General features: G+C 33.6%; 1 protein-coding gene across 2 annotated transcripts in view; it reads right to left on the bottom strand.

Annotated features, from left to right (window-relative positions):
• LOC149795857 (uncharacterized) overlaps positions 1-13,492 on the bottom strand; it is a 114,814-nt gene that overhangs the window by 3,060 nt on the left and 98,262 nt on the right. Inside the window, exons 15-17 of one of the 2 annotated variants that reach the window (XM_089965783.1) lie at positions 9,962-10,711; positions 2,819-3,075; positions 2,230-2,374 (exon numbers count right to left, since the gene is read on the bottom strand). In XM_089965783.1, coding sequence (XP_089821909.1) covers positions 3,026-3,075; positions 9,962-10,711 — 800 coding nt within the window. In that variant the 3' untranslated portion in view covers positions 2,230-2,374; positions 2,819-3,025. Of the gene's footprint in view, positions 1-2,229; positions 2,375-2,818; positions 3,076-9,961; positions 10,712-11,978; positions 12,728-13,492 lie in introns of those variants that run through there. The other variant, XM_089965784.1, reaches the window with a different exon arrangement.

Genomic DNA, 13,492 nt, shown 5'->3' with positions numbered 1-13,492 from the left:
CACAACAACAGAAGTGAAATGAAAATGAGATGCCCCAACTTCTGTGGTCATAGATGGTGCTGTAAGTGTTGACTGGTAAAATTTAATAAAAATGAAATAAAAGCATGCCTATTGACAAATCCAGGCAAATTAAGTCAAATTTACATTTCAGAAAGAATGTTTAAAATGGTTATGTAATTTTGGACATCATACACATATACAGTAAAACCTGCCTTAAACAATCATTGCTATGAGCTGATAGTACATGTATCGACAGACCAGGTTCCCAAACCACACATTGATTGATTGTAAAGTGTATAATGACCTGTAATGGTAGACCACCCATCTCGAGAGACCATATTATTTTGGCAGAAGGGTTTTTCCTTCAAGATGTGTTTTACTGCATACATTTCATAATATCAACACACAAAGGATGGAATCAAGATTTAATTCTGATGACACCATCACATCCAATGCCACCGTCACTGCTGGAAAGTGATAACTATATTTAACTAATTCTATGCAAAGAGACATAAAAAAAGTGAGATAATAACAATTAAACTTATCCAGGTTTTTGGGACTTCATTCAGAAGTAAAAGAATGAGGGCAATATAAATCACAACATTTGCATAAATTTAGTATGGAATCTAAATCAGAAAAGAACCTACATATTTATTTATAGAGCACAAAGGTCTTTCCAATTCCTTGTATGTATAAGAAAGTGACACAAACTTAAACTGACTGATGCATGAAATTAAGGCCATGGAGTTTCAGTTAGATGGTTTATTACTCACCAAAATGCAGCTGGAAACAAAGTTGATTGAATTGCAGCTATTAACAAGAAACTATCCCAAGAAACTGTCCTAAATATGAAACATAGCCTTATCAAGTCACTAAGGTGAACTACATGGTACAATGACCTGATTTCATTAGGTGGCACTGTACTTACCAAAACTAATCCACACACAGTATACACACTATACATAGCACGAGATAAAATCTTTGTGGACATGAGCTAATCTAAAAACATTTACTAGCCCATGATATCGTGAAAAGGCTCCTAGATCAGAACACTTTCTGTCAAATTCTTTTCTGATGTTTTAGATAAAAAATGTGTTAATGGTTTACTTTTTGAAATAATGACAGAAATATCATTATTTGTGTCAATCTAAAATGTACTAATGGTAGGATACTTTCTGTCAAATTTGATCAAAGTCTTTTAAGTTTTCCATTGAGAAAGTGTTGATCATGTTTTATATTTCTTCTATTTTTAGTAATAGGAAACATATTTGATGGCAGATTTGTTGTACAAAATTAAATGGTCAATGGGTACACATTGAAAAGAAGTCATTAAATGAATCTTCCAATGTTAGTAATGGTTGTCATGTTTGATGGCAAATTGGTATCATCTGTAAATGTCTGAAAGCCCCTATTACCAGAATACTTCTGTCAGATATGGCTAATTTCTGCTAAGCAGTTTCTGAACAGTCATTTATAATTATGGGAGCCATATTTGTACAGTCTGAAAGACCTTCATGCCAAGATGTGTTGCATCAAATTATGCTGAATGGTCTTTATGAGAAGCTTTTCTTTTACAGTTATTCCTATGTCAGTAATGGTGAAGATATTTTTCAGAGTACTCGCATCAATCAATAAGTTCAAACAATATTACTGCTAGGATGCTGTCTGTTAAATTTGGTTAAATTAAACTCAGCAGAATTTGAGAAAAAGTTATATTAAGGTAATTATGGCAGCAAAATTAAGGTCCTTTTATTTATTATATCAGGAAAATTGGATAGTAGGCCTGCATCATTCAAACAAATTAAGAACATAACTCCAGGAGGCTGCACATCAGAGTTGCTCAACAATCATTTAATAACGTTTTCGATGTCACTGAAATGCCTTTTTCTTTTTTCTTTTTGGTAACGGTGGGCAAACTGGAAGGCAGATTGACATAATTTTTTAACAAATTTAAGGGTTTTCATGTAAGGATGCTTTCCGTCACATCTTGTTAAATTTCTGTTTACCGGTTTTTGAGGAAGTAATTTCCAAAAAATATTTTTCACTTTTGGCAATGGTGGACACATTTGATGGGCCAGGTCTGCTGAGTAGTTTATTGACAAGATTGTTCAATGAGAAATTTGGAATGGATGGTGCTCAACAGACAAAGTATGAAGGAACATACCATAAGCTGAGTTGACCATGTAGACAGGTGCACTACAGTGGAAAAGGAAAAGTCAGAGAAAATACCTGAATAGACAGGTGAAATGTATTAGATCAATGTAATTCAGGCTTGGCTGTGACTGTACTTGTTCATAGAATGAGGCATGGACATAAATATTGGTGTCAAAGTGATTGCTGTATTGAGCCTCCTCCAAGCTGGACACACCTAAAACTATAATAATGTATAATGTCTACAATCTATTCCCATCAGTGACCCACTTTGTATGATCACAAATATGGGCATTTGGTAGATTTGGAGGAGAAACATGGTATTCATCACAAGGAACTTAGCCATCATTTCTGGGACAAATTCATTCTTTTTAAATGACTCTGTAATCTAACAAATGAGAAAAAGAATACATTTTTCTATTATCATACTAAAGCATTGGTAAAACATGATCCCCATATTTGTCAAATCAAACTTTTTCTTAAACTAGACTAGATATACATGTAAGGTAAGGAAACCAAAAGTGTTAACTATTACCTTAATATCAGCGAATAACATATTTTTAAATCTTGAGTGTTGGGTCATGTTCAGGTTAAGGTGGAAACAACAAAAATGTATAACTAAATTAGTGTGTAATTTCTACAACCTATTTTTGTCATTGACACTCACTTCTTTATGATCACTTGTCCTGGAATCCTTAGGTGGTAGTAGTTTGGGTGGAGGCTCATTCTCCTGGAGTTGTGTCTTATGTACCCTATCAGCAAAATCAATGAAAACCTTCTTCACTGTGGAATAGGTTGTCCTTGAAGCAAAATTTGTAACAATGTGGACTTCTTCCAGATTGGGATTTGTCACTTCGCAGCAGAAGGCAACAAATCAGTCCAGGAATAATTCAGCCCAGGATTGCTCTGTAAGTAACTCCGGTCCTAGATAGACATGTGAGAAATATAATTATAAAAAATAATTTACATTTATTGCAAAGTTACTGATACCATTTTTTGGAAAGGTGTGCCTTTTTGTAATTAAATGAACAAGGACTGCATACTCTTCAATCCCAAGAATCATAGCACCATTATCAGGTACATATTACTGTTCCATTTTACATAGTCATGACCAGGTAGTAGGAATTACCATCTTCAAATCTATCTTGCACAACTCAAATGTATTACTTGTATTGTCAACCATGTCATAAAATTGTTCAATAATGAATTCTGAACTCTGCAACAGTAGGAAGTTATTTGGCAGATATGGAAAGTAATAATGACCATGACCTTGACCTACAAGATATGCCCCTAGTTACTGTATGAAATAGCACTTTGTGCTTGTGACATAAACATGGGAGTGTCATAAATCTATCTAAAATGTCTCAACTGATCTAAATAAGGCAAAATAAGTTTACCTGTAACCTTGATTTTAAAGGCCAGATGGGAAAACAGTATTACATATGAAATTCGTTAATAATGAACATGACCTTGATCTACAAGATATGCCCCTAATTAATTTATGAAACACACTTTGTGGTGGTGACAAACACATGCTAGTGCCATATATCTATGTAAAATGGCTCAACTGTTCTAAATAAGGCAATGTATGTTGACCTCCTACCTTGATTTTAAGGGCAGGATGGGAAAACAGTATTATACATGTATATGTCTTTTGGTAGAGAAACACAAGTGCCAAGATTTATCTCCATTTAACTAATTGCCGCTGATTTATAGAATAGAACTATATGACTCTGACCATTATCCTGCTAAATGTATTCCTGAGTGTGGTCCCAAACACACACTTTAACCATTTATCGTAATTTCATGAAGATCTTAATAATTTCTGCAACCCAAAATAAAAATGACAATAAGCTGCATTTGCTTTCTCTTCTTAATCTAATGGTATGGGATACAGGTGACTCTTTATAAACTGAAGCAGGGAAGTTACACTGGAAGTTGCACCTAATGTTTCAAGGACCCAAGCTGGCTTTAGCCTGTTTAATGATAATTGTTTTATTTATCTCCGGACACCACATGTTAACTTTTTAAGCATACCAATTAGAAGTTAAACAGGTGTAAACCAACTTTTATCCCCTTCTACCAAATAGGTATAGATTTACAGAGCAGAGTTATTTAATATCATTCTGCTAATGTAATCCGAAATGTGTTACCATATACATACTTTATGAGCTGGCATATAGGGTTCTATATCTGAATGTTAAATGGCTGAGTGAGGGACAAAAAATATGAAAATATGAACAAAATGTGCTACACAAAATATACTTCATTTACTAGCGATGCCTATAAATACAATGTTTCATTGTTTTACTCAAAACAGAACCATGGTGGCTCAGTTGGCCTAGCATTAGTCTCATAATCTAATGTTAGCAGGTTCAATACCCAACAGCATCAGCCCAGATTGGTGACCTTACAGGAGAGATGTCACATAGTAATTCATATGCAGTCCATTTATTAAATTCATACTCATTCATAATGTGTACAATGCAAACTTTCTATGTGGAGAGGGTAGCCTACAACAATATACAATGTGTGACCATAATATTTATAACTGTTCTCATTTCATCCTCAGCTAATGTGGGTATGTGAGAAAGCCTACAAGTAGCTTCTTGTGGGTCGGTGGTTCTTCCCAGGGCTTTCCAGGGTTCTTCCTCCACCAGTTATACTGGCCACCATGTATAGCTTAATATCTTGTGCTGGAAAATGACATGTGACACTAAAACAACAACTTATTTCATTTGCAGTGTTCAGAAAGAGCTTTTTGTCTGTGATGGCTAAGTATATATATATAATGAGCTGAACACAAATACTTGTTAGTGATCAATGATATATCAGTCACAGTGACCTTCTTTAGCTTTAAGAAAGAAGTACTAACAATTATGAATGCAATTATTCTAGTGTAAATAGGACCCAACATACATGAACTTTGAACAAAATGTTTCATCAAATTCAGTCAAGCATGAAATATGTGTTATATTGTAGATAAGGGTGTAATATTTATGAAGATTAATTTCCTCGCCAAGTTTCATGATTCAAGGTACAACAGTATTCATATTATAGCAAGCCAAATGTCAATCTCTCATGAACTGAAAGCAAACATTTTGCCTGAGCCAATTTAAAATCCAATATAGTTCAGAATAAGGTTATTTGTTGAAAGGTTATAGTACTAACATAAATGCACCTCATCAATTTTACTATTTTATCATGAATAGTGACTGAAAAATGAACATCAAAGAAAATGTACTCCAAGCCAGTAAATCATTATAATGGGACAAAATTACCTATTTCTGTAATAATGAAATAGGGCATATCAATATGAACCACTTAACTGAGTTTCATGATTCTAGATAGGACAGTATTTTTAAAGCTGGCAAACAAAGTGTTGCCATTAACAAATGCAAAAAGTTAACGTAAGTCAGTAAGATGTTAAATATAGATGTTAAATTTGTCTTACACGAACAGAGAGGTATTATCTATTTTCATGATTCTAGCATGTGCAATGCATGAAAAAGAAGTTTAAAGCACAAAATTTAAGTAAATGTCATCGAGGAATGACATTTCATTCATGTTACAATGACCTACCTACAGATAGGACAGCATTTACATAGAAGGCAAAACAGCCATGTTGCCATGAGCTTAAGTCTCAACATATGCCAGTAAAATATGCATTGTAGGTCACAGTGCCCTTCTTATCTTGCAATAACAGAGATGAATACCTAGTTTCATAATTTTGGCCTGAATAGTCATTAATAAAAAAACATAGAGCACTCTAATTGAACAATATAAAGATGGAAGGGATGGTCAATGTACATACAACCACTAAATGATCTGGTTTTGATTGTCATATATGAAGGTTTTGATTCAACAGTATGAAAATATTGACAAGTTAAGAAGAAATGTATGAATATGGGTTTCATTCATCCTTTCTCAAACAGACAATAATAAATATGTTAATTAAGTGTACTACACACAAAGCCACATTGATAAAGAATGACTTCTGCTAATGTTTACACATGCAGCTGGGTGGAGGAGCTAAAACAATTATGACATTTGTGTACAAATACACACACCAAGAGGAGTATTATGACGCTATTGTGTACAAATACACACACCAAGAGGAGTATTATGATGCTATTGTGTACAAATACACACACCAAGAGGAGTATTATGATGCTATTGTGTACAAATACACACATCAAGAGGAGTATTATGACGCTAGTGTGTACAAATACACACACCAAGAGGAGTATTATGACGCTAGTGTGTACAAATACACACACCAAGAGGAGTATTATGACGCTAGTGTGTACAAATACACACACCAAGAGGAGTATTATGATGCTAGTGTGTACAAATACACACGCCAAGAGGAGTATTATGACGCTCGTGTGTACAAATACACACACCAAGAGGAGTATTATGATGCTAGTGTGTACAAATGCACACACCAAGAGGAGTATTATGACGCTAGTGTGTACAAATACACATACCAAGAGGAGTATTATGACGCTAGTGTGTACAAATACACACACCAAGAGGAGTATTATACATAGTCAAACTATAGCATGATTCAATCAATACACTCAGGTGTGACAACAACATAATTAAAATATTGCTAATGTTGGTATAAATTTTTAATTAGCATTAGCCTTGTTAGGGTATAGATTAAAAACAAGAGTCCCTCACAGGATAAATGCCCTATTGGCCAATTTTTCCCCCAGGATTCTTCTCTTTTAATTGCTGAGTATTTTAACCATCCCTGATATTTAAAAAATTCAGCATACCAACTTTGGTAACAAAAATATTATTCTTATATATCTGAATCAAGATTTTTAAATGATACCTGTTGGTGCAGGGCAAGATTCTTATGATGGTCATTGGCCTTGAGCCAGATATCATGGATAAAAAATCATTCAGCTTGTCCAAGACAATGTCAATATATACTTATGTGTTAAGTTTTATTAAACATATATTTAGCATTTTTTAAAAACAAGCAACAAAAAATAAAAAACCCACCCAAAAGAGTTATTTAAGTGAAATCATTGAAGGTAGTGATCACATAGATCCAAAAACCGCAGTTGATAAAAATCAAATCATAATTATTTGTATGCTGACCAACCTTAACAGATAAAAACAGATCAAGACCTATAACCTTAATACTGATATCTTAATAACTTATTCTTGGTCTGGTCAAATTTTTTTTGTATATGTACAGCCAATTCATACTGCACCATTTTCATTCTGAAACCATGAAATGTTGTTGAAGTGTTTATTGATAAGATATGTTAAAACAATTACATTGGTGCAAATATTGGTCGTTAGATAAACTCAAATTTTATCCAGAACTAGCTATATGAAACAATCATTTGTATGATTTTGTTTAATTCATACTACTACTATTTGCAATTTTGTTATCATGTACTCACCTATAATCTTGTACACATGTTCACTACTACTATTTGTATGAATCCTGTATGTATTCATCCTTGAAGCCTTGTACATATTTGATTGTAGCAGTTGATCAACTGCTTAGTTTTTAACAGCAATAATGTTGTCTAAAGACACCTAATCTTGCAAAAACTTTGCATTATATATATATATATATATATATATATATATATGTCATTGTAAAAGGCTTCATGGAAATTTGGTCAGTTGACCAAAAGAGCCTCTTCTTTAATTAAATTCATTATTATTATTATTATTATTACATACTGCTATAAAGTATTTTAATGAAAACTCTATGTCAATTTGACCATCCATTTAAAAGAATAATTCATGCAATGATTTTCAGAATGGCCAAAAGGAATCCATTTTCAAGATTAGATCAACATAACTTTCATGTAGGAAAAATATACATTGTAAGAATATCTCTTAATACATAATGTTTCAAATTTTGTAAGGTCACATTCATATCTTTGCCATTTATGACCAACTACACATAGTGACAAGACAAGTGTTTTAGTTAAAAACACCCAATATCTATATAACCATGTAATTACACAAAGCAGCCATAACACAACATTGGAGAAGGCATCTGTAACAGCAATATATAATGCCCAAAAGACACTATTTTCATCTATAACAAAATAGACATCATTATAAGTGTAAAAACCCATGTCAGTAACATCACCCATTCTGGCGACATTTGGATATTAACATTTTCAAGACTCTCTCTATTGTGGACATACTGGATGTCAATTTGCAGTTTGTGGTTTTGAGGGCTAAACACCATCTTCAGCATATAATAGGCAATACATGGTGGCCAGTATATTTGGTGGAGGATGAACCAAAGGAAGAACAACTAACCCATGAGAAGCTACTGGAAAACCTTTTCAGAAACATATATTGATCGAGCAGTTAGAACAAACTTCATTCAGGATTTTAAAATGGCTCCTGTGGCAGCCATACTGGATGTCAGATAAGCACTGTTTGCATTTTGGACTAACTATACATTATAATAAGTCATTGGTCTCAAACTTGAATATCAATATGACTGCCCATTCATGAAAAGCAGCAATAACAAGATTTTCAAGATGGACACTCTGGTGGCCATACTAGATGTCCAAGTGGCATTATTTACATTTAGAACCAAGTGGATCCTGAGATGAATGTGATAGATGGTGAACAATATGCCATTTCATAAATTACCCCTGGGATGTCCAACAGAGCCAATAAATATGATGTCTTACAATTGGAGAAAAGAAGGTCCAATTTTAGGGTTTGTTTCTACAAGTATGTATGCTGTAGGTAACAGATTTAAAATTCTTTTTGTATCATTTATTGTAATCTTATAGGAAATTTTCATAATGGTTCAGATTTGTTATTTTCAGTCATAAGCTAATAATCAATATTTACTACTTTGTGTTCTCAGCAACAACTATTGTTCATACATTATTCAAGGGGCCCTGAGTGGCCGAGTGGTCTAAAGCGCTAACTGTTATGGATCACTGCCATCTCACCTCTGTCTGCATGAGTTTGAGTCTCAGGCTTGGCTAACATTGCCAGTAGCTTCTCGTGGGTCGGTGGTTCTTCCCGGGGTTTTCCAGGGTTCTTCCTCCACCAATTATACTGGCCACTATGTATAGCCTATCTTGTGCTGCAAAATGGCATTAAACCCTACAACAACAACAACATTATTCAAATAAAGGAACTTTCTTGATATAAAAGTGAAATTGTGAAGATTTTTTTATTGATCAGAAAATGAGTTTCTTTCTTCTTCTGTCTTTTTAAAAGAATATAATGAAAATGTCACACAAAGAACATCAAATTTTTGTGAGTTCAACAGAAGAAAGACAGTTTGGTGACAACTACTTTTTTCATAATTCCAACCACGTGCAAGCTTCTATTCTAATGGAAAATTACATTCATATAAATATCTTTGATAGATCCAAATATACCCTCCATTCTTAAAAAAATAAAACAATGCTTGCTTTTGATTGTCTAATATCTTGATATTGAATGGATACTTAGTCACACCAAACAATGGCAAGGCTATGGATACTTACACCAAACAAAGGCAAGGCTATGGATACTTACTCACACCAAACAATGGCAAGGCTATGGATACTCACACCAAACAAAGACAAGGCTATGGATACTTACTCACACCAAACAATGGCAAGGCTATGGATACTTACTCACACCAAACAAAGAACAAAGGCATGGCTATGGATACTTACACCAAACAATGGCAAGGCTATGGATGCTTACACCAAACAATGGCAAGGCTATGGATACTTACTCACACAAAACAAAGGCATGGCTATGGATACTTACACCAAACAATGGCAAGGCTATGGATACTTACTCACACCAAACAAAGGCAAGGCTATGGTTCTCACATTTTCCCGTGCATTCATCTTCCTCAATATATTGTCAATTGACTTTTTCATTGTAGAAATGAATTTTGGCTTTTGGAAAGAGTTATTTTCAATCACAACATGAACAATCATATTAAAAGGATTTTCCTCTCCATTGGTTATAACCACATCTCCAAGGTCAGGTTTCTGCCTCTCAAAACATTTTTCTTTCTGCTCCCTGTATTTTGCTTTTGTAGCCAGATCAAAAGCAATTTGTCCTATCCCTGACCCTCTGGCATCATCAGGACAAACTATGGCATCCATATTTTTGACTTTTAGTATGTCTCCTTTGTAAATACAAACAACTGGCTTTGTAGAAACCTGGAATACAAATTGTCTTGTGTGATGCACTTCTGACTCATAGTGAAAAGGAGACAATTCTTTCAGTTTAACAGTTTCATACTGGCTATTGCCTGCTGGAATATCTTTTTTTCTATGTTCTTCCTGTCCAGTATCTTTTGATTGTTCTGATTGGTAGTGTGATGAAGATGCAACATAATTTTGCATGTTGTAGTTTGGTACCTTCCCATTTTCAATCATAGTTCTGAATGTATCCTGTATCAGCTTAACAACATGTGGGAATTTGTCAATGAAGTGGATCTCTTTCAAGGCCAATCCCTGTCTAGAATTTCGGCTGTAGTCAAGAACAGCTTTGGCATACTGGACAGCACACATGTCCTGTGGTACACCATATATTCCTGTGGGAAAAGACAGCTAAATTAACATGACATCCTGCAAAAGAAACCTTGCATTGTGAGAATTCAATAAAGTTTGCAGATACTAATGTGATATGAGAAGAATCATCTGTGCATACTGAATGCTTAGAATGTGATCAAATGGATAAATTCACTACTGATTTCCACCACAATAAACACTTCTGAGAATTTAGATGTATACATATATCACTGAGCTTAGAAAGTGGTGATTTTGGGGATACGGATACCATCTAAACACTACTTTTATGAAAATATATGACAGATTAGTTATCTGAATTATGATCTTTTAAGTACATGTACAAGTCAAACCCACTTGACAGTCTTTGTTACTTTTAATTTAATGACTGTTATAGGAATTATATTTGCAATGTTAAAGACCCATTCCCCTGGGATGTGAAAGACCCCATCCCCCATGATGTCAAGGACCCAAACCAACTGTGATGTTAACGATCCAACCAAGAAGAGATACCAGTGACACTAACAATCCAGCTTTCTTTTCTGCCATAGCATAAGCATAGATTATGTCATATTTGACAGGCATATTATTCACATAACAGCCACAACATCAAAGGCATATTATGCCCTAAACAGAAAGGAGAAAACCACTCGAAGTAAATACATTTCTGAACTGAAAAATGTCTGGGAAAATGGTTACCAAGTACATGTTCATGGACTGATGTTACATGTACTGGCAACTAAAATTGTGTATGCTACATGTGAAAAGCCACTCTTAAAAAGTAATTGACACTCATGTCCCAAGAAAGCAAAAATACATTAAAAATTACCCACCTCCATACCTGAGAAGTCAGCTTTGAAAAACCTTAAGTAAAGAGTGTATGGTTTATAACAAACACAAAAATTAAAAAATCAATTAATCTAGAAAAATAAAACAAATGCAGAGAACATTTCATAAAGCTCATATGACAATCTATTAGACTTCATATCTTTCAAAAGGATTATTATTTGGTATCTGTCAAAAACAAAGGTTCAGACTGTAACAATACTCAAGTGGAAACTAGGTGTCCTGATCACTTACTAAACAAAGTTTTAAATTGAGGATCTGGAAAGAAACACACATTATTCAGAATTGATTTTATGTTAACTGTTTTAAGTGAGTATTGAAAAGCTGTTAGCATTTATCTTATATTCCCTACATTTATAAACTAATGCAAAATAATAAGGTTAACAGATTCAAATAATTTATTAAAATATACTTTAGTATTATTCATTATCATGTCACTTACCTATGTCAAGCTCGATGAATCCCACTCCCTCAAACACACAAAAACACAAAAATAAGTTTAATAAACCATACACCAAAGACTAAACGTTCATAAGCATGTAAATAGTAACAGACTTGTTACAGGTTTAGCAATGGCAAGATTATATTGAAAATAGAAGAGTCTTAATTTTCATGGACATAAATGACATTTAAAAAGTTTCAGTTCCTTATTGTATTATCAAAAATGAACACATTTGATATTTTACAAACTAAATATTGCATTGGTTTATGTCGCACACTTCACGCATTATCGTACCTTCAGACAGCACAATGATAGAAAAATAGGATTGTAAACATCAAAGTCAGTTATAAAGCAGGATGTCATGGTAATCCATGAACACTGATGCTATTTTATGCTCATGTCACCTTGATATTAGCATTTGGAAATGAAGGTAGCTTTTCATGGTTGATTACAGAAACCTAAAGATGCAACCTGATATATTTTGCAGTTTGAAACCAATAAACTCTCTAACTCTGATGACAAAGACTTTATTTGTTAAAGAAAACCTGATAAAATTTCATTCTCATAATTATCATTCTAGATCATTTACTGAAGTTTGGTTTTAAATTTCTGCTGTTTCATTATGAATTGGAGTTAACATTTTCGAACAATGTATATTGTCAATAATTTGTACCTTAAAACTTACATGTAGTTTACTGTTGACCAGAAGGAAGTGGTTTGCCAAAACTGAAACTGACTTCATACATCTCTTAAACTATAAAATCGAAATAAACAGTTGTGAAGATAACTGAGATTCATTAACATAATTAATTTCGCAATTTTTTTCTTCTTTCTTAACTCAATACAGATTCCTTCATTTAAGATGATTGTTACACGGTTTGAAAAGACATATGCTTTCTTACAATTAGACTTTTGACCACATCTTCCTTGTGCATTTCCAAAGAAGAATGCAAAAACTTGAGTTTCAATTCTATCCCACAGTGTAAAACGGAGGACAGGAATTAAAACAAGAAGCTAAAGCTGGTCGATATAAAAACTGACCTTGTAATATCATAAGGTCAAGCAATCTGACTTGAAAGATGTCTATACCAGCACCTTCCTCTTAAACACTTATTAAAATAGTCCATGCAAAGTTTAGAAAATGTTACAGCTACAGTCTCTGCAAGGAAACTGATGCAATCTGACACATTTTCATACTTATATAATCTCTGAATACTGACTCTAAATCAGTTCCAAAATATGCGAAAAGAAGTCATAAAAAGTTATCTTATTTTAGTCAGTTGTTTTACATTACTTTACATTACATGTCTGGTCCACATTTATGCACAAAGTGTTTTCAAAATATAGTCCCAATTCATTGCAACGTTTTATAGAATACAACTGAACTTTAGGCTGAGCTTGTTTCACCTTATTCTTTTAAATAGTAACTGTCATATTTTCAGAGCAGATGGATTTTGATGCTGTCCATCAAACTTGTTCAAACTCAGTTAAGGAATCAATGGGCGTTTAAAAGTTGCAA

This window comes from Sinohyriopsis cumingii, chromosome 7 (genome assembly GCF_028554795.1).
Source record: "Sinohyriopsis cumingii isolate HCF-2022 chromosome 7, ASM2855479v2, whole genome shotgun sequence".
In the NCBI taxonomy this organism is placed as follows: Eukaryota; Metazoa; Mollusca; class Bivalvia; order Unionida; family Unionidae; genus Sinohyriopsis; species Sinohyriopsis cumingii.
This window is presented reverse-complemented; position numbering and strand designations above follow the sequence as displayed.